At 44.2% G+C, this 20,762-nt stretch overlaps 10 protein-coding genes across 10 annotated transcripts; 4 read left to right on the top strand and 6 right to left on the bottom strand.

Moving 5' to 3' along the window:
* Positions 1 to 373: 373 nt before the first annotated feature.
* On the bottom strand, positions 374 to 1,720 carry FPOAC1_002470 (uncharacterized protein; the record flags this gene model as incomplete). Its single annotated transcript, XM_044847049.1, has 1 exon — positions 374 to 1,720. One exon carries the CDS (start codon positions 1,718 to 1,720, stop codon positions 374 to 376), a length of 1,347 nt encoding a protein of 448 aa, XP_044712965.1.
* Positions 1,721 to 2,192: 472 nt separating this feature from the next.
* FPOAC1_002469 (uncharacterized protein) lies at positions 2,193 to 2,579 on the bottom strand (the record flags this gene model as incomplete). Its single annotated transcript, XM_044847048.1, has 2 exons — positions 2,193 to 2,249; positions 2,403 to 2,579. The coding sequence occupies 2 exons, from the start codon at positions 2,577 to 2,579 to the stop codon at positions 2,193 to 2,195; spliced, it is 234 nt and encodes a 77-aa protein (XP_044712964.1).
* A 496-nt stretch (positions 2,580 to 3,075) lies between these two features.
* On the top strand, positions 3,076 to 4,089 carry FPOAC1_002468 (uncharacterized protein; the record flags this gene model as incomplete). The annotated part of the gene is made up of 1 exon (XM_044847047.1): positions 3,076 to 4,089. One exon carries the CDS (start codon positions 3,076 to 3,078, stop codon positions 4,087 to 4,089), a length of 1,014 nt encoding a protein of 337 aa, XP_044712963.1.
* An 832-nt stretch (positions 4,090 to 4,921) lies between these two features.
* FPOAC1_002467 (uncharacterized protein) lies at positions 4,922 to 6,154 on the bottom strand (the record flags this gene model as incomplete). Its single annotated transcript, XM_044847046.1, has 1 exon — positions 4,922 to 6,154. The coding sequence occupies one exon, from the start codon at positions 6,152 to 6,154 to the stop codon at positions 4,922 to 4,924; it is 1,233 nt and encodes a 410-aa protein (XP_044712962.1).
* A 1,114-nt stretch (positions 6,155 to 7,268) lies between these two features.
* On the top strand, positions 7,269 to 8,635 carry FPOAC1_002466 (uncharacterized protein; the record flags this gene model as incomplete). The annotated part of the gene is made up of 5 exons (XM_044847045.1): positions 7,269 to 7,415; positions 7,467 to 7,824; positions 7,877 to 7,968; positions 8,016 to 8,129; positions 8,186 to 8,635. The coding sequence occupies 5 exons, from the start codon at positions 7,269 to 7,271 to the stop codon at positions 8,633 to 8,635; spliced, it is 1,161 nt and encodes a 386-aa protein (XP_044712961.1).
* A 1,360-nt stretch (positions 8,636 to 9,995) lies between these two features.
* FPOAC1_002465 (uncharacterized protein) lies at positions 9,996 to 11,417 on the bottom strand (the record flags this gene model as incomplete). The annotated part of the gene is made up of 1 exon (XM_044847044.1): positions 9,996 to 11,417. The coding sequence occupies one exon, from the start codon at positions 11,415 to 11,417 to the stop codon at positions 9,996 to 9,998; it is 1,422 nt and encodes a 473-aa protein (XP_044712960.1).
* Positions 11,418 to 12,990: 1,573 nt separating this feature from the next.
* On the bottom strand, positions 12,991 to 14,161 carry FPOAC1_002464 (uncharacterized protein; the record flags this gene model as incomplete). Its single annotated transcript, XM_044847043.1, has 5 exons — positions 12,991 to 13,066; positions 13,121 to 13,459; positions 13,518 to 13,955; positions 14,011 to 14,065; positions 14,125 to 14,161. 5 exons carry the CDS (start codon positions 14,159 to 14,161, stop codon positions 12,991 to 12,993), a joined length of 945 nt encoding a protein of 314 aa, XP_044712959.1.
* An 876-nt stretch (positions 14,162 to 15,037) lies between these two features.
* On the top strand, positions 15,038 to 16,229 carry FPOAC1_002463 (uncharacterized protein; the record flags this gene model as incomplete). Its single annotated transcript, XM_044847042.1, has 2 exons — positions 15,038 to 15,253; positions 15,312 to 16,229. The coding sequence occupies 2 exons, from the start codon at positions 15,038 to 15,040 to the stop codon at positions 16,227 to 16,229; spliced, it is 1,134 nt and encodes a 377-aa protein (XP_044712958.1).
* A 419-nt stretch (positions 16,230 to 16,648) lies between these two features.
* Positions 16,649 to 18,354, bottom strand: FPOAC1_002462 (uncharacterized protein; the record flags this gene model as incomplete). Its single annotated transcript, XM_044847041.1, has 2 exons — positions 16,649 to 17,872; positions 17,926 to 18,354. The coding sequence occupies 2 exons, from the start codon at positions 18,352 to 18,354 to the stop codon at positions 16,649 to 16,651; spliced, it is 1,653 nt and encodes a 550-aa protein (XP_044712957.1).
* A 1,335-nt stretch (positions 18,355 to 19,689) lies between these two features.
* On the top strand, positions 19,690 to 20,730 carry FPOAC1_002461 (uncharacterized protein; the record flags this gene model as incomplete). Its single annotated transcript, XM_044847040.1, has 2 exons — positions 19,690 to 19,913; positions 19,971 to 20,730. 2 exons carry the CDS (start codon positions 19,690 to 19,692, stop codon positions 20,728 to 20,730), a joined length of 984 nt encoding a protein of 327 aa, XP_044712956.1.
* Positions 20,731 to 20,762: the final 32 nt, after the last annotated feature.

Genomic DNA, 20,762 nt, shown 5'->3' with positions numbered 1-20,762 from the left:
TGGAATTACTATACCACCATTAGACACACTCGGTAGTTAAGCATTGCCGGGTACCTCTCACACACTCTTTCATTAGCGCATCGTCAGTGCCTGCAATGTGTAGGGTAACGCCACACCGTTTTGTATTTAGTAGGAACACAAAGGAATGAGCCGCATACAAAGCTAAATAAATCACTATGGTAACATTGTTATCCAATCTTTTAAAATTAAATAAGAAGGCATCTAGACCATTCCGCCAGTTTGCTCATAGAAACTCGTCTATTGTCGTAGGGTTAAACTAGAGACGCCTCCATGATGAAATACAACCCCATGTTTTTTTTTGATGCTTTACCCACAAGTGTCAGAGTTGTCGCTGAAAATGACTTACAACCATTCACAACCTCTTGATCAACTTTTTACTGAGCGTCATTCGTGATACTATAACAAGCAACGTAGCAAGCGATCCAACACCTGCCGCATAAAAAATAGCCGCTCTGTACGGCTCGATAGACGATGCTTCTGATGCGTGCTGTGAGTCGATCAGAATACCAGCAATAGGCGCGCCCATCAAATATCCAGGAGTCCAGAAAGAGGTCATCAAACTGATTGATGCTGCTGCAGACACCGGAGCGAGTGTAGCCACTGCTGTCGGCAATGCCACAAAAAAGCTCCCATTTGCGCAACCGTTAATGATAGCAAAGACAAAAAGTGGCGGTAATGACGAACTGACAGGCCAGATGGCTAGCATAGACAAGCTGTTCATCGAAGCTGCCAGAGTCAAAGCGTTGAAAGCACCAATCTTATCACAAATCCAGCCCCCGGCAAATCGTCCAACGGCCGTCGAAGCACCGAAGCCTGCTACTAATCCAGCGCCCGTTGAGGCAGATAGGCCAATGGACCTAGCAAAGACAGGCAGAAAAAACGGAGGAACGAACAAGGCAAACACTCCAACAGCTCCCGCCATGGCCAGAGTGAGGAAAGATATGCTCTTTAATTGTGACCAGTCAAATCGAGATGTCGAACTGTTGCGAACAAAGTCCTTCAAGAACAAGGCGGAGGGAATTCCTGTTGCGAGGATAGAGAAACCCAGAATTCTAAAAGTCCACTGCAGTCCGACTTTGCTGATCATGGCTTGGGTCGCCAACGGGAGAACTGTAGCTCCGACACCACCTCCTGCTTTGACTATCCCGTTCGCTGTGCCGAGTTTACTGCTAAACCATTGCACAGGTAACGTGTTCGTAGCTGTGTACAATAGAGATGTTGATAGACCAACAAGTAGTCCAGCTACACAGAACAAGCCTGCGAGATGCTCTAGAGTAAAACTCGTAATAATCAAGCCGGCGCCGAAGAGAATAGTCGCTGTCAGACTAGTGAATCGGATACCAAACTGTCTGGATAATCTGACTGAGGCCAAGCCAAAGGCGACCATGCATGCCATGTATAAGCTGCCAACAAAGGTGATGGTGCGGATATTGGTGTGCAGCCGGGGTGACTGGACAATGGCTGCTTGCAAGACGCCCCAAGCTGTGGTGTAACCATTGATCCAGAATAGAAGAATGAAGCAAGAAGCTACTATGGTCCAGCCATAGCCACCATCTGGAATGGCGCTTGTCGCGTGGTCAGGAACTTCATCTTCCACTAAAGGGTTGTCTGTTGAAAGTTTTGTCGTGGCTGAGCCCATGACGGGCATTTCGATGGACTCATTGTGTTGCGTCAATATGCCAGGACTGGGCGATTGCATTTTATTTGTGATTGTGCCTGTAGAAGTCATCGTCTTTTATATGCTTCAAGTAATGTAGTAGCGGTGGATATCTGATACATTGGGGAGATCTCTAGATCTTTATAACTCACTATCTAGGTTCTAATACCTGGGTTGAACGTACTGTCATTTGTCATCTGACAGATAACGGTCAGAAGAAGGGCGCGCCCCCAAGGCGTGTCTTGGGAGCCTTCGAACTCAGACATTAACCAGCTTCTTAATTAGGGAAAGAGTGCCTCATGGTTGACCATCAGATAATCTAGTCTTTGTGCTGTACTATTTCACCAGAGATAAATGCCCTTCATTCCTATAGGTCAGATCTGCCCAGAACACGTAGCTTTGTCCGCATACAGATCAGATAGCAGATGCTGGAGAAAGCTGGCAGGCTGTTAGGCTGCTGTACCATTTTACCAATCCAGTAACGCCCACTTCGCCTTCAATGAAGCTATGCCTATTACGCCCAGGCTAGCATGATGGCGGGGTAGCCTAACTGTTTCCATACCTGCTGTGGCTTTTGGCTTGTTAGCTCTTATTAACCATATCTGTGTCCTGACATTCAATAACCTCGACTGCCAAAGGATCATCAGGTAGCTTAAATGCAAACTTAAACCTTTTGAACTGACACAGGTATTCTAATTTAGGAAACCCATGTCCAAAAACTCACAATGAATAACGTTATGTCCAACGCCGCACGTTGTGACGTACCACGAACGTACTGATACATGTAATCCTGGAATATCGCCAAAACAGACTTTCTGTCAAATTCACAGTTTTTTCCACGGAATGAATTAATGGTTCCTTGGCCATGATGAATCAAAATTGAGTAGGGCAGTGCACGCATCGTAGGATCGTGCCTCTCCAGCATCCTCCTCATCGAGCCTAATTAGCTTGCTCATATCTTACTGACCTGCCAATGGGGAGACCGTGAGTCAGACCACTTACTCCTAATATCCATATTATTGAGTAATATTTCTCGCTGGATGGTCCTTAATACTGTCACTTGCCTTGAGGCGTGCATCGTGAGTCCAATGATAGCAGATATAAGACTGACTAAACGGACGACACGCTGACTAAGTCCCTGAATAATCATCAAACAATATCAGTAAGCCTTTTATTCCTGCAATTATTCAGCTTTATCCTGCATTAATCAAATAATTAACTGACAATAAATGTAGCTATACGAAAAATGCGTTATCTCTGATTGTTCCTGAATCAGAACTGCCACTGACTGGCATAATGATAGGTATATAATGCACCATCATCTGCTGTTTCTAATCAGGAACTGCGACTCTTCAGTCATTCTGCTCAATTGCATATCAAAATCTCAATCTGCCAGCATGTTCAAGTTACTCGTTACTCTTTGTTTGCTTCCAGTTTTGGGGCTGGCGCACTCTCTCCCAGCCAAGACAATCGGACAATTATCTCTCGGCACTTGGCTCGAGAATATTGCTGTCCGCTCCAATGGCGACTTATTGGCCACAGAGCTCTGGCCCACAGCCAGTGTCTACACTGTCACTGATCCATCATCCTGTAATGGGGGATTGGAAGAACTGATCACAATTCCGTCAATCCAAGGCATTCTGGGTATCACCGAGCTACCTCCGATTCCAGGCAAGCCAGAGACATTTGTCTTTGTCGGCAGCAACGCAACGGGACTCAGCCAGTTAACCCCAGGCACATTCAAAGCCTTTGCCTTGGAGTTTCACCACAAGAAGAACCAAGCCAAAATAAAAGTCAAGAAGATCAGCGACATGACAGAGAGAAGCACTTTCCTTAATGGGGTAGAGGCAATCCCGGGAGCCCCCAACGCAGTGCTTGTCTCTGATTCGGTAAAGGGGTTCGTCGGCCGCCTCGATATTTCAACAGGCGTTTTTGATGACACCGCCTTTGTATTTGAAGAAATGGCTCCTATCGCTGCTAATGCATTTGGCATAAACGGCATCAAGATACGCCATAACTACCTCTATTTTTCAAACTCTAATGCTGTCAAGATCTACCGAACGGCCATCACAGAATCTGGATTTCCAGTCAAGGGGTCCAAGCCACAGCTTGTTGTCGACCTATCCAATATCGTGGAATTCCTCGACGACTTTACATTTGACTCGCAAGGGAACATCTATGCTGTGAGTAACTCGGATAACTCTATTGTGTTCTTTAATGTCAAATCTGGGAAGTCGCGAATTGTGGTTGGTGGTGTCAATGAAATGACAGTTGCTGGATCAACTGCTGTGGCATTTGGCCGTACGAAGAAAGATAGGAATACTTTTTACGTTTCAACTGGCGGTGGACTGTTCAAGCCTGTAGGCGGAACAAAGACAGAAGGAGCCAAAGTCGTCGCGGTGAAGGTTTAGAGTGCCATACATTGGCAGGTCAAAGTATCTTATCATGCTTGCGGGTCTCCAGTAAATGAATCTCTGGCTGATAACTAACTCATTTCAAAATATACAACTTATTTATGAGATTTATTTTGTCTTGGATTTCATGATTTTGATACCTTTCGTTATTTTCCTACACCTGCTGCCGTTGTCTTTACCACTCTTCGTATGTCTCAAAACATGGCAAGCAATACTGCCAGCTTACTCTTTTGAATACTTCACTTCTACTGCACCTGTCACCCGAACAACTATCATTGACGTCTCGCGATCTAGATCGGGCAGTTCTGCACCTTCTGATGTCCAACTCAACAGAAAGCGAACGTCCACACCGAACGCAGAGATTGTTTATATATATGAGATGGCACATCGTTTGTATTTTCACGAAACTATATGCGTATGATGGTTTATTATATTTGGAAAGTTAATGATATTGTTGAAATTAAGACAGGACGTTTCGACTATTGTAGAAGAAAAAAGTCTTGGCCTGAGACTAGTAGGTCTCTTATACATTCATGTAAGTATGATTCACGATATGACTTCAGAAGAACTAATACACTGATGAGAAGTTAGCGATTAACATCAGTCCTGCGTATTACAATCGTACGCTACAGCTTAAAATTATTAATCAGCCTGATCAAAACCATAGGACATTGAGTAATGTGTTTCTCATAAAACTCACAATTATTCCACATATGTTAAGATGTCTCTTGGCCGTTATTGACCGGTTCCGGTTTCTAAAAGTGATACGATTTGGGAATGGAAACACTTTACACAAAGATTTATATTGTACGTTCAGCACTATCATAGCCTATCCTAGCACGCTTGTCCATTCTGGATTGACTGTCCCAGTACCATCAAAGTATATGAGGTAGTATATAATTGTCGTGATCAAATTGAAGACTGTCAGCGTGATACTGATATCAGTTGTGGTATCCATGAGGATAAATCGGACAAGCCAACGATCAATGGTCACAGCTAGTCTTCCCAACCAGCTACCTGATTGTTTAACTGGGGGCTTGTCTTCCTCTCTTACTGCATCTGTATCCTGTCCATGATCATCTGCTAGACGAACCTCTCCTGCTTCCGTTGAAGCTTCAGTAGTCTCGATACGGTCCGGTGGAGTAACAAATAGTCCGCCGATGAGGTTCAAAGCCTTGACCACTATTATACTTAATAGAATCGCACATGCCATTGAACCAGCAGCCTGAACCCATTTATTTATAATATCAGGTACTTGTGGAACGGTAGCTTGCGACTCTGACTGATGATGTTCGTGGTTATCCGGCCTTCTTACTGCTGCCAGAGCTATAATAGAAAGCCAAACCGCTCGAACGGGAACAAAATAAGGTGAAGCCGAGATATCGAATCGTCGTCTCGACACGACATACATCAACCAGGTAAGTACTTGTACTATGAGAAGCAAACTGCACATAAGAGAGGAAAATGTGCAGATATGGTAGAAAGCATCCGATAGCTGAAACTTGACAGATATAATGATGTTATGCCAGATCCAAAGCTGAAAGGGAGCCTGGAACAGCAACGCGAGGAGTACAATGACGTCGAGGTCGGTATTTCCTTCATCAGGGTATGTGAAAGGTTCCTCGGGCTCTAAGCCACAGAGATCGATCAAAAGTCTTGTCGTCGAAGAGAAAAAGAAGACAAAGGCACAGAACTTTGTAGCTGGAACACCTTTCAAGCTGAACGCCTTGATAGTTTGAGGGAACACAGTGAACATCGACAGCATCAGCTTAGCAGCAACGACACTGACTTTTGGCAGAGCTCGCCGCACACGTTGCACTGGCTTCGGTTCTCTCAGGACTCTGTAGGTGCTTATGAACAGGAAGACTAGATCACAAATTCCATCGAGTAAGGACACCCCTGGAACACATCGCACCAGATCGATGTTGCCGCCAAAAAGATCACGACCTGTCATGCGACTGCTGGTAGAAGGGAGGACAACTGCTGCTGCGGCCAATGAGGCGAGGATCCAGAAGGCGGCTTGGCCGCTGACCTCTTCGGACGATTGACTTTCCGTTGTCATTATAACTGTAAAGTGAAACTAGTTTCATACAAATGACAGTGGAAGAAAGAAATGGTAGAGTAGGTATTTCAAATATCGCATGTTCTCCATGAATGATAAGTGAGACAAGTAGTGGCGCAGCAGGAAATATCGCCCCCACCAGGAGGTACAAAGTAAAGTCCTGCTTACGGTTACATTCTGTAGAGTTTTCATCTTTACAATGTACTTCTAATCGAGCTAGCGTGGCCTTGTTCAGGCAGTTAACGGTCAGAAAAACTAACAAGCTTGGTTTAGCTTGTATGACAGGTATGTGGCTAATAGGAAGGTTAGGTATTTCCTTCCGGCCGAGGAAAAAGAAACAAGGCAAAGGAGAAGGGAAAAGTGAGAAATGACGTGTGATAATTATGATTGAAACATCAATTCCCACACAAAGATGGATCCGTCTTCTTTTTCAAGATTTTCAATTGTGTTACTACCAGGTTCAGGTAACATGAGCTGATAATGTATTTTATCTGCGATTCTCATTAATGAGGAATTCATAATGATCATCAAGACAGGATGTTTGTTTGTTTTGTTGTCTGTAGCATGGTGGGGAAGGGCCTCGACATGGTATTAATCCAGATCCATTCCTTGTTTCATAACGCTTTCAACGTTACATCGGTTTAGTTGTTAATTCAGACACTGACCGGTTTGAACCTCTTCATATAGTCATGTCACTCCTCTGCTAGATTTTCTATTGGGAGACAAAGTGGTTACACAAAAAGCTGAGAGTAAGTTAGCCTCTATATCATGCGATGCTATCAATTGAGGAAGCTTTTTGTTTACGCATACGCGCCGTGAGTCTCTTGGCGTATCCACTATGCGGCAAAGAGGAGCACTGCTGGTGACTCGTTCCGGTCTAGGAAAAAGGAAGTTCTGCATGTACAGAGATATTCCTAATACGTCGGATCTATTCATCCCGGAAACTTGCCCTTAGAGGTCAATGGGGCATATTATATATCTGCAACACTGAGAGCCACAAGGCCAAATTTGAGAGGGGCCTCAAAATACGTGGCTAGAAGATACAAATTGGACGGACGATCAACAATGTTTCCACTTCCTTCCTTCTCATCTCTTATTCTACTATTCCTCTACAATGAACACATTAGATCAGCAACTTCTTGAGATATGGTTTCTTTATACCATTGGCATCGTCATGATAGCCGCACGCGTGTTTTGTCGCACAAAGCTCGTGGGCTATAGAAATTATGATTGGGACGACTATCTTGTCGTCCTTGCCGGAGTATGTATGGGTTCATCAACGAAAAAGCTCTTGACTAATATTATGTTTTAGTTCTTTTGGACTGCTGCAGTCCTATTCGGACGAATATTTATCCAAGACGCCAAAGGACGACATACCTCCGATCTAGACTTCGAGCAACGGAAGAACATGGACAAAAAGGACTATGAGAAATGGGCATATGGCTCCCAGATGTTCTTGGTCAGCCTATTACTCTATGTCGTTATCCTCTGGATTCTCAAGTTCAACATGCTTTGCCTTTATAAACGTGTTGTACGTGGACTGTGGACAGAACGGTTTGTCAGGCCTTTGATGGTCCAAGTGGTGGTGTCTCTGATCATCATCATTTTGACTCTGGCTCTGACATGTCGGCCATTGAAACAGATATGGCAGGTTTGGCCTGATCCTGGGCGTGAGTTGACACACCATCTCAGCACCTATCGTTAAGCTAACTTGATTGGAAGCACAATGTGTTCCTCAAAACTTGACCTTTTTCATTTTAATCCTGTCTTTCAACCTGAGTACAGACATTTGTATCATTTTGATCCCAATCCCAGTAAGTAATTGCTATCACTTGAATCACATTGACTTACGTTGGTTTAGGTTGTTCTTGGTATCCAAGCAAACCCTTTGAAAAGATTCTGCCTCTGGCTTTTATTTAGTCTTGGGTTCCTTTGCATGTCTGCTGCGATTCTACGATTCGTGGCTGTGTTCAAAGTCAGTACATTCACTACTTCGTTTTCATCACGATTATGCTGATCGTTTGTGTCTAGTTGAATCAGCATGGTGGATCAGTTATGTGGTCTCTACGTGAGGACTGCATAGGCATATTTGTCGGTCAAGCGCCTATGATCAGGCCTCTTTTCAAACGTCGGTTTTGGAACACGGCAAGGCCTGCAACCTCCAACGCAGGCGTTTGGGGGAAGAACGGACATTTGCAACATATCCAACATCAAGTTGAAAGCCATGAACTATATTGGTTAACGCGTAAGCCCAACTCCAGGGGGCGATGCCCACTCTCAACAACTAGCATCCAGTCTATGACGGAAAGCCAAGAGCAGATTGTGGATGGAGATAAGGGACTAATTGCAACACCAGAACCACGTTATGATCCTTCAAACGGTATTGTAGTCGAACGGCGAGTCGACATTGAGGTAGCTGGGGGTTCATATACAGTTGTTGCGCAAAGGTCAGCGGTGGCAATAGGACAGAGGCATGGTTAACTCAATACGTACCAGTATGAAACAGAGTACCCAGCTTTCTATGGCGTTTCTAAATTCATTATCTTAACTTGGTAGCTAAACAACACGTCTACAAATTGTATGTTGAAATGTAGTTATACTTGTTACCTTCAAACCAAGACTCGGGAGGGGATCTCGTTATAAACCACTCACCTCAGTGCGGTCCACAGTTTCACAATAAAGAGATAACAAATGACAAAACGTTAAAATATAACCTATTATATTGAATTTTATTATATTAAAAGCTATAGTATTAATTATAAGCTTTTTCTTTTTTTCTTTAAAACCTTTTTTAATTTTTTAATTTTATAGGATTTTTAATATAATAAATTTTAATTTAATAAACTTTTTAATAATACTATTTTTATTAAATACTTTATAAGTTATTAATAATTTATTCTTTTTATTAAAAATTATTTTAAAAATTAAAAAATAATTTTATTTAAAGTATTTTATTTTTTAATATATTAATATTATTATTATATTTTATTCTATAAAAGGCTTATAAGGCTTTTTTCTTTTTATATAATAAAGATTTAAATTTTAATTTATTAGCTTAATAATTAATTATATAATTAAAAATATTATAATTAAAAATAATAAAATAATAATTTAATTATTATTTATATTAATAATATTTTAACCTTAAGTATTAATAAGAAAATTATTTTAAAAGTAATAATAAACTTTAGACTTTTTTAATTAATTTCTTTTATTAAAAATAAAACTAATTATAAAGGCTAAGCTTTTATAAATAATTCTTTAATTTAATATATAGCTAAGATTAATAAAGATTTTAAAGTTTATTATTTTATATAATAATTATATAATTATATAATTTTATTAATATTAATATTAATATTAATAAAGAAATATTTAATAATTAACCTTTAAAAAGAATAAAAGCTTTTATAATAATTATTATAATTTTAATTTTATAAGTTATAATATATACCTTTAGATTAAATTTATATTAATATTTAAATTTAAAAACTATATTTTTTTATAAATTAATTTTAAATATATACTTTAGGACTTATACCTTAAAAATCACTTAATAAAAAAAGTTAAAATATAACGCTTATGTCTGTCTATTATTTTCAATATAAATCTTTAGCAGTTACAATAAGCATGACTACTTTAGTGAGGAATATCGTTGAATACTTTATTTTGTAACTCATCAATCAGTAGAAAGGCAAGCAAAAAGACTGCAAGAAGACTATATCAAGATGATAAAAACTGTCGAAATGGAAATCGTGAATACACATAAAGAAGTTCCAGACCCATCTGTGTGTACTTTACTTGTTCTGTCTTGCCAACGATATCACATCGACCAAGCTTTTTACTTGTGACTACGCTTGCGCTCACTTCGCTCACTGCGTTCGCCCCGTTCGCTTCGGCGGTGCTTCTTGCTGCTAGACGACTTCTTCGTGCCGGATGTCTGACTCAGCAGAGAATGGGCATCAGAGTCGTCTTTGACCTTGGGAGCTGGTTCCTCTGGTGGTGCAGGGATTTCGGGCTCAGGAACAACCTCCTCTTCCTCCTTAGCGTCATCCTGATCACTGCCCGCTGAATCTTCCTTCTCCTTCTCCTTCTCCTCCCTGGGCTCCCTAGGTGTCTCTATGCCACCAATGACGCGTGGTGCTCTCTTGCTGAGAACTCTGTTTACAGCAAAGGCTACAAGGGTGGTACAAAGACTACCAGCTCCAAGGACTGCTAGGGGAAAGTAATCGGCGCCCTTTACTCTTCTTGCTATGGTGGTTGCGACTGCAGCTGCTCCAAAGGTCTTGAGAGATGGGAAAGGTGCACCCTTGACTCGAAGGGTATATGCTGCACCGGCTAGTGATGCTGTCAAGCCAACAAAGGATGTGCTGACTGTGGCTGTTGTCTTCCATGGGCTGGCCTCACGAACAGCGTTTTCGACGTGCCTCAAATGAAGAGTACCTGGGTAGTCGTCGTAGCTAGGCAGATTCATCCAGACGTAGTTGCTGCCGTTGTGAGTCTCGCCATGAATAGCGAGATCACCGATATCGGGGAACTCAAGGGCATCTCGGATGGCGATGGGTCGAGAGCTGGGGATGAGAACATGGAACATGGCCGAGCTTGCGCGTCGTCCTAGTCGCTTTCGGATGAAACGGATGTAGGCGACGAGGGCATCGAGGTTGTCGGAGAAGCCAAGGAAGTTACTCGGAAGAGGCTTATCCTGCAGCAGCTCGTAGAAATCTGCATGCCACTCTGCATCGGGATGGTAGAGGATGTAAAGATGTCGGTCCGATGATGCGGATCTGCACTGACGACCAACAAATCTGTAGACATGTCCAGCGAACTTTACTGGCTCGCTCTGCTCAACCCAAGACTCGTTTTCCTCTGGGGGCTCAATTCCCATCTTTCGGAGGTTGGTGTCATAAACGACGCTAACGTTCTTGGAACCCAGCTGAAGTCTACCAAGGAAACGTTGAAAAGCCCTTGTCCACTCAGCGCCACGGCAAACCTTGTCGAGACCTTTGAGATGAGCGTGGACGGTAGGAATAGAACCGTACTCGACGGCCTCGGGAATTTCATCGCCCTCGCCACTGTCGCTGTCATCGCCTAGAGCCTTGGCCCGAGCAGCCTTGGCCTGGAGAAAAACCTCAGCATCAAATGGGATTTCATAGAGCTGGTGCATAGCGGCGCCGCCCTTTCCAGCACCTGAAGGGCTGAGAATGCGAGCAGCTGCCTCACTGACTCTTGTCCGCCGAGACTTCTTGCCGTCGTTTGCACCCATGGTGGTGATGATGCAGACGCAGATGCAGATGCAGATGAGAGGAGATGCGGGGCAATCAGGTGAGGTGAGGAGATGATCTGGTCTCAAGAGACCTTTGAAGCGTTTCTGAGACAAAAAGGTTAGTGGCCAGGGTATTCTCTCGAGTCAAGGACCAGGAATCGACAAACCTAGCGAATGTAGTAGTTAGATCTGTTTTGCTTTGACGAGCTTGAGTGGTTCGTTGCAGATCGCGGGTTTAAAGGTATCTCGGTAGATTCAAAGCTAGGGATTATGCCAGTGATCTGGTATCACCATTAGCTAATCATGTTGAGTGATGTGAACCAATTACAAGGTTGAAAGACGAGCTGACTGGAGCATGGATTAGGCGGTGAGTAAAATAAACGGGACTGTTTTTGGGCTGACAGAATAAGTCGTGTCGTCTGACATATAAACTAGGTGTGTCTATGATGCAGCATTTCTATTCAGTCCTCGGTTTTCTCTCGACTTCCAACGCCAACACATGATGTGGCAAAGGCTTCACCGCCTTTAGGCTTTTTTTCTCTTTGGGCGTTGAGACGTTTCAGGCTTGATTGACACTTCATCTGACTGCCACACCGTTCTGCGCGTCTACAGCCCGATACATCCCCTCATAAACTCCCTTCTCACTCTGACATGTCGATTATTCGTCTTCTCTATCTTGATACGTGGGGTCCTTCGAATCTTGGTACCTGAAGACATTGCGTCAGCGCGGGGTTCAATCCAGGTACGCGTCAGTTCTTTTTAGTCTAGTCTCCATCTCGGTCGCGTCGGAACATGCAAGCAATTGAGATGTATATGTATAGCATGTGATTCATAGATATCAACTTGTACCATATCTTCAATTGATAGCTCTAGAACTATTAAAGTCTCTTGTCACACAATCGACAGTCTGATACAACTTGCTGATTAAAGAAGCAACTTCAAATCAGTTACACTCATTCTCAGGAATAGAATCCCCTCTTACTATGAATAGATCGTGGACATGCATAACTAATCATGTGGATAATACTGCACTTACCGCGATAAGGTAGAAACTCCATGCATCTGACAACCCCTGCAAAATTCAAGGTTGACGTGGTAGATGCGGGTCGCGATGCCGATGCCGCTCCAGATCGTATTAAAGAGTCACGATTCAATGACGCAGACGCCACAAGACCGAGAACGGCATTCAATCACGGAAAGTAATAGCCGGAGTGTTGGGGCATGACTGCTTCCACTCTTCTGGTATCTCTATCATTGATTTCACATATCACCTACCCTTGAGCTCGTCATTATTGGCATTACTAACGCGCCTGTGTCTACACCCAATTGTATCGTGATAAAATAAATACTATAGACATTGCATTGGTTTGCCTTTTTCGAGCTTCATTCTGGATCTTGTATACGACACGATACTCACAATAGTTTGTGTAACTGATGTAGCGGGCAAATCATTTTTTCAGAACCTCGTCAATTAATCGACAAGGAATTAATAAAATATGTTAAATAATAATGACAAGCTTCTTGCATCTTTTCAGTGACCAAGTTCAGGCTATCCAACAACAACAACAAAGGATCAAACCAGTCTTCCGTCTGTCAACGTTTCATACACCAAACCCTCAAAAACAGACTCTTTCACAACCGCACCAAATCTATAGACTGTTAGTGGCTTTACACGCACGTGGAGCTTGACTGAGTTGATATACCCATGACATTTTACAGCCTTTTTCAACTTCCTAGCAAGAGCACTCAGGCTTCTCGTATCTAAACCGCCAAAGTCTGGCCGACTTCGAATAATGCTCCAAGCCTGGATCGGTGTTACTTCACCTTCACCCGACAAATCTGGCGCTAGACTCAGTAACCGTTCAAGCATTTGTGTTGGGAGGCTATTGAACGTCGTTGATATCGGTGGAGGCGAGCTGATGGTAGGCGATGAATAATCGCATGCCGCTATCAGCTGAGCGGAAGCAGTCAGGGCATGGTTGCTAGGCTCGTAGGGTTTGTCCAGGTCACCGTGCAAGTGATCAAGACAAGGTTCCTCAATCCTTCGGACACATTAGCCGGGATACTAGTGGTATAACATGGAGTGAAAGAGTTACTTACTTCAGCACAAACTCCATGCCTGCTGTCACTTGATCCACATCGCTTACACGACAATTATACGCGACTCCCCCTTGACCAAATAGAATGGGAGGTTTCTGAAAACTTTCAGTTATTCCGTGGAGGTCGCCGAACGATTCTGGCGATATCATTTGCGGCGACGGAATTGTGTCTCTTGGCTGATTGCTGAAGTCACTGAAGTTAAATGGTGAAGCATCGCTGGTTGACCCTGTGGTCCTTGACAAAGCGACGCTCTCGGAGGGTGGATTGCTGCCATCAACAGCCATGCCTATCCATTGTTTTGATAGTTGTTGTAGCGCATTTTCGAGATCAACACGTAGTTGCTGACATTCGCGTGTCAGCTCTGCTTCTCTTGAACGCGACTTGGCGAGCTCTTCTTCCAACGTCCTCGTGTATTTATCCTTGCGATTGCGATATGTTCTACTTACGAGTCAGCATTGCATACAAAAATGTAGACACAACTGATAATTCTCACTGTTGTGCTCGTCGCAGTTGGGCCCGTCTCTTCTCAACTGGATTTTCCTTGGGTCCTGTATTCAATGTTATTAACAAACTGGACAGGGGTTAGGTTGGGTGAATGGAGACTGACCCCCAGGGCTAAAAATTCGAAAGATGTTTTTACTCATGGCGTCTCTGGTACAAGCGAAATGGTGGATAGGGAAGAGCAAAATAGGAAGAAAAGATTAAAAATCAATCAAGGCAAGGTAAGACTTTACTTGAGAGTTTAATGGTATTTCGTCTTAGTCAGGGTCTGACATTGGCCTTTTGGATACGACGGCGCTAGATGGGACCAAGTTTCAGTCAAGTCTCGACGAATTGGTTGGTTCTCTTGGCCTTTCGGCTTGTCGGCTTCTGCCACACTTTCAGCCCCGAGGTCTGATGAGAAGATCAAGATTACTATATTGGGTTAAGCGTATACGGAGCTAGTTCATCCTGTCTCACAGTCAGTTTCTTCAGTTATTCTGGGGTCAACCCAGTTGTGGTTAGCGAAGCTCCCTGACGTTGCATTGAAACAACAGGTAAAACTGTTCCCTATCGCGCTGGAACCGCAATAAGGAAAGTATGATTATACTTCTAGCACTTGTTTAATACAGGGATGAAGCCAGACTCTGGGAAGCACAGGCCGCAGGGTCAGCGAAGTGATTACACGCTTCCTAAAAAGGAAATATCGATTACTTGAACCTGGCGTTTAGAATCTCAGATCGTCAATTCGATTGATGTTAGGATGTTGGGATGAATTTGCTATAAGAATGAATGAATCCTGATATCCCAAGTATACTTACCCAATTCAGTTCAATTCGTCACACTTTACCTTAGTATTCTCCTTAGTATTCTTACTTTATCAGCAGCCGGTCTGCTATTAATTCGTGCTCGTTCCTCCACTCATTCAGAATCCTATCTTTTACTTCAATATGTTTTCTTCAACATCAACTTCCATCCTTTTCCCGGCACTCTTGTGCTTGGCACAGCAAGTCAGCAGCCACCCAGCATGCCGTCCAAAAATGAACAATGCAGCCACCACGGGCAAGGCTGTCTACATCCTCACCAACGACGAGTCAAATGGTGTTCTTGCACTGCCAATAGGCAACGACGGCACACTTTCCAAGGGTCAAGTTGCAAAGACTGGCGGTGCAGGATCTATCGCTGTGGATGCAGATGGTAACCCTGCCACACCTGACGCGCTGGTTGCTCAATCCTCACTGACAATCGCTGGCAATGTAAGTCCAACATTCTTTATTGCAACTCTTCCAACACTCGCTAATTGTCTATCTTTAGAAAATCTTCGCCGTCAATGCTGGGTCAAACACTCTCAGCATGTTGACTGTTTCGCGCAGTGACCCCACGAAACTCGAAATGGTTGGAAAGCCAGTCGACGTACCCGGCGAGTTCCCCAACACCGTGGCTGCTTCCTCAAAGAACAATGTCGTTTGTGTTGGTATGACAGGTGCCAAAGCCGGCGTTTCCTGCAGCAGCTTTTCCAACAAAGGACTTAGCGCCATGGACGAGCTACGCCCATTCGACCTTCAACAGACTACACCACCCAAGGGACCTACAAACACTGTTTCGCAAGTTCTTTTCTCCGACGATGAGAGTATGCTATTCACGATGGTCAAGGGTGACCCTGCTGTGAACAACACTGGCTTCATGGCCTCATTCAACGTCGAGAACCACAACGGGGTAGTGGCTGTCAGCAAGAACGAGGCCCGAAGCTCACCCGAAGGAACAGCTGTGCTTTTCGGTTCACAGGTAATTGCGGGCACTTCCAAGGTGTTTGTTACCGATGCTTCATTCGGTGCAGCAATCCTAGATATCGACGCCAACACATGCGAAGCAACAACGGTGGCTACTGGAGAAGTTGAGGGTCAGGCTGCGACATGTTGGGTAGCTATCTCTGATGTCACAAAGACTGCATTCGTCACAGACGTTGGCCGCAACCGAGTTGTGGAGATGAGCCTTGAGGATGCAAGCGTTGTGTCTGAGCTGGACTTGATCTGCAATGGCGATCCTGGTCTAATTGACTTGGCTGCCGCTGGCAACTTCATCTACGCCCTGTCCCCTGGAAATGGTACCACTGAGGCTGCTGTTACTGTGCTCGATGTTTCTGGTGGTTCAGGCTCAGCAAAGATGGTTCAGCATTTTGAGTTGAAAGGCATGGCAGGAAAGACTGCTATGGGTATGAAGGTGATGATGTAAAGGGTCAGTGAGTCTGTTGGGTAGATATTATTTTAGTAATAAGAAGCATTTTAGAACAACAAGCTAACAAGACCGTTCTAGCAGCGCTTTGCCGACTTTCTGTGACCGAATTTACTTGAAATCTATCCTAGGTGATTATTGATGCATTTTATACTCTCTGTTTGTGACCAAACATAACTACTAAATTACATGCTGTGTCCTGGTGTGTGGCTCTATCTTGTTCTGTTTTCAGGTTGTGTTTGGAGGGTTGGGAGAGTAATCGATTCAGTATACGGTGTCTTGTAACGTAATCCAATGATTTCATGCTATCGTTTCACAAGATCTAGCCAACTTCGCCAGCAAAAACTGAAAATTACAAAGCTACTAATGAACTATATATCATGATCGACTAGGCGAGTTCCTCGCTCGATATGAACCCTCTAGTCTGTGCTAGAAGTTGTGTTCCCATGCACGAGTCCGTCGTCGCCCTCCAACTCTTGCCATGCACTTTCCAGGGCATAAACACTAATGCTAACTTTAACGTCCTCCGGTAAATCGGTTGTGCTGAATACCATGAGAGTTAATGGCTCTGTAGCGAAGAACGTGTTTGTCACGCTATCGACGCCACCATTGAGGAAACCTTCAAAGATGGATCGGTCAATGACACCACTCGTGTTCCATGAGCCATCATTGGCTGCGAGGCTTCCAAGAGACGTTTTGTCGGTGAAGAAAATGTTGTCGAAGGCGCGAGTATTACCACGATCCAGGAAGTACACTGGATCACCACCGAAATAATAGCCCGCCTTGATGCTCTCGCCGCTGACAGGAGACAGGAATGTGAAGTTCATTGATGCTGTTGATGCGACGCCAGTGTCTGGGATGCCAGTGACGTTTACTTCCCAGTATATCGCGTTGGATTCAACATCGGAATAGTCCACAGTAAGTGTTGAGTTACCAAAACTATCGTTGGAAGCCAGCTCACGGCCTATAACAGTACTGAGGTCATAAGGCTTGGAAACCAGCTTCCATCCTACGCGCTTTGCTTTGGTCAAGTAATTCTCACGGGGAAGACTCATGGCACTTCGCCAGCCTTCATCAGCCGTGGGTACGATTTGTGTGTACTGCCAGTTGGATGCCCAAGCGATGGAGACAGGGTTCTCATCCTCTGAAAGGCCGTAGAACCATTGTCCGGCATAGTTGTCCTTTCCGAAATCTGCAATTCGTGCAGCGCCATCAACAGCCTCGAAGTGGGTACCATTAAAGTGGCCAGGGAAGTACTCAGTGATAGAACCTCCCAAGGGAGCACCTGGGTTGATGCTGATCACCATGAGCCACATATCATCCTGTCTCTCGCCATCTTCATCAATGTACGGGATAGGGATCATATTGGGACACTCATACTGTAGGCCGAGCAGGCCATGGTGAGAAAAGTTACTGGTAGGAGTCCACTCCTTCAAATCAGAAGATTCGAAGATGCCAATGGCAAAGTCTTGAGGATATGCAACCACCATAATCCACGAGTCATTGTAACGGATAACCTTGGGATCACGAAACTGGTTAGACGTGCTGTTAATAACCGGGTTTTCATCGTAAGGCTCAAAGGTGTAACCTCCGTCCCGAGAGTAAGCAATAGCTTGATCCTGGATCGTTGGTGATGCTAGAGTCTAGTCAATTGTTAGTTTAAATCGTGCGGGAATTTGTCTGGTTTTGTGCTTACATAGATTGCAACGACTCCATTGTCTTGATCCGGGAAGAAGCCAGAAGTGTTATTCTCATCAATAACCACACTTCCAGAGAAGACGAATGTATCATCCTTCAGGGGGAACAGGGCAATAGGCTGGTTAACCCAATGATACAAGTCCTTTGAAGTTGCATGTCCCCAGTGTTGGTTGCCAGCAACGACAGCTGTAGGATTGTATTGATAGTACAAATGCCACAGACCGTCAGCATCACGGAACATGCCATTGGGATCGTTCATGAAATGTTGGGGTGGTGAGAAGTGAACTTGGGGACGATAGGTGCCATTGTAATCACCAGAGATGGGTGTGCCAGTGGGAACAGTGATTGTTGTGGTAGAAGACTGGGCATTGGCCAAAAAGCCGAATTGGGAAAGGCCAACAATGGCCGGCAACAGATTGTGTCTCATAATGTTCTGAGATGAGATAGAGCTGCTTGGTAAAATATTTGTAGTAGTAAGCTGCCTTTATATATACACAGAGCAATATATCAGACGATTGATCCTTGACCATCCCCAAGAACTAACGTGCGTTATTTCCCCGCATGTGCTTAACCTAATTCTGGCTGATCTGGAGAACAGTGATGTCAATGATGTGGGTTTGTATTGGGGTAACCAAGGGTAGATGAGAAGATGGGGAGACTTTCGCCGAAAAAATGAACTTGGCGGCAACTTGGCATCCATTCCATCGGTCCGACAAAACGTCGAAGCGAATCGCAAACAGGCTCCAAGTTCTACGATGACGATCATTACTTGAATAGAGCTGGAATCAACCGTCTGCTTTTTTTTAGCGAAAGGCTTCTGGCCCACCACTTCTCTTGCCGTCGAGCCTAAGACTTATGTGCTAACTTTTCTGCTACCGCACCGCTATAGTTTGTAGACTAAGCTCTGAGAGATCTCCTAATCTTGCAAACCAACGGGTAACTATATGTTATATGACGGCTGCTTCAGCCTCTGTGATTAAGTAGAGGCGTAGTGTGAGTAATACTGTAAGGGAGTCCTACAAAGAGCGAGTATTTTTATGGTATAGCTCTAGACATTGATTGGAGTTCGCAGCATCTGTGATGTGATATGGGTGATGAGTAATTGTAGGTAACACTCACTATACGCGTACAATTAATTCCTTGCCTCAAGGTTCATAGGCTCACGACAATATATTTTAAACAAGCTCTAAGCTGATATTAGAATCTCGGAGTATCAGAGAAATTCACTGCTTCAAGCATTAAAGAGGTAATTAGTAGGACAATTTATACTCCCTAGGTTATAGTTCCCAGACTACCTACTTATTTATATGTACTTAGGGTGTCATTCTGCCTGATACCCACTAGCAGAGTTGGATAATGCTCTTATAGATCTTGATAAGATTAATTCTTTGAAGTATAACTTGTATACCTCAACGTTATGCATAGACTTCAATCAATTAATCACTACTAATGCAAGCGAGTGCCTGCACCTTTGGTTTTGTGACCCGCTGTAATAACTAAGCTTCCATATTAGAATAACGTTTTAACGAGATCATAAGGCTGTTACGGGGGATTTCCCCCACTAGCTAAGTCATCACTTTAGTGGGGCACAGCACAGCACAACGCTTTCCGCGCCGTGCCCCGCCGTAGCAGCCTAGCTAATTCAATATCCTTCTTGGGCACGCCGCCTATTGATTTTCAAGGCCATGTAATCAAGATTTTTGGAAAAGACTCCTGCGAAGGCTACGAAAATCATTTTCTCTTTCTTCATGCTCATCCCACCATGCAGTCGCTGTCAAGTCCAGGTACGACAGGTAGGCAACTCCGCTACTATCGCGGACTAAGCGGAGGCGGAGACACCACCACAGATAACTTTCAGACATTCGATCTTGGTGGCTTCAGCCTGGAAGAACACAGAATCACAGATTACCAAGAACTCAAGATAAGACCTTCGCCCTTCGAACCCTTCAAGAGTGTGACTATTAAGAATTTAAACATGGGGACACTGTACGTTTGTACGCTTTCATTATCAGCTGCAAAATAAATACTAACAGAAAGGCTCAGGATGCGAGGAAAGGGAGTTGAAATTCGTGTTGGCCCAACACCCTCGCAAGACGAAACATGGACTCTTCCCTTGAACCTACTCTCCTACCATTCACTTTACGTCACAAAAGCCTGCCTGTGGAGCAAAAACAAGCAACTCCATCTGCCTGAGCACGATCCCGCCATTTTCAGCCTGTTTGTCGAGTGGATGTACTACGGAGACTACAGCACTTTCATGCTTCCGAAACACCCCAACGTACACGCACGATGTTGGATTCTCGCCGACTATCTCCTCTGTCAAAAATTCCAGACATACGCGATGGGCCGTCTCTTCGACGAACACGTAGGCTCAAACCACGGTATCGTCGGATTTGAAGATGTGCAGTATGTGTGCAATAACACGCCGTCAGATTCGAAGTTGAGAAAGTTCTACCTCGATTTTGTCGCAGATCATTTTGGTAATCTCAACTGTTTATTGGGGAACCTAACAGACTGGCAAAGGCTTCTCGTGGATGAGCCATATATTCTTTCTGCCTTGTTCCGGAAGCTCCGATATGGCGAAACGGGGGAGTCTCATGTCAAGAGGATCTCTGACTACACTGAATTCGAGCCCATTGTGGCAGAGCCGCCGCGGTTGAGAATGAACATTGACGTCGCCGGACTAGCTCTTGAGAAGAAAGAGGATGAGGTTCCAGAGCCTCATTGTGGGGACGCCAATTCTTCTTCGCACGAGCAGGAGGCTCGTGGGGAACAGCAGAATGGGAGACTTGCTACAGAGTAGTAGCTACGAGGATATATGGCCGAAGAAGTATG

The sequence above is a fragment of the Fusarium poae genome, chromosome 1 (assembly GCF_019609905.1).
Source record: "Fusarium poae strain DAOMC 252244 chromosome 1, whole genome shotgun sequence".
NCBI classification, from domain to species: domain Eukaryota; kingdom Fungi; phylum Ascomycota; class Sordariomycetes; order Hypocreales; family Nectriaceae; genus Fusarium; species Fusarium poae.
Note: the sequence above shows the minus strand (reverse complement) of the source record. Positions and strands in the feature narration are given on the sequence as shown.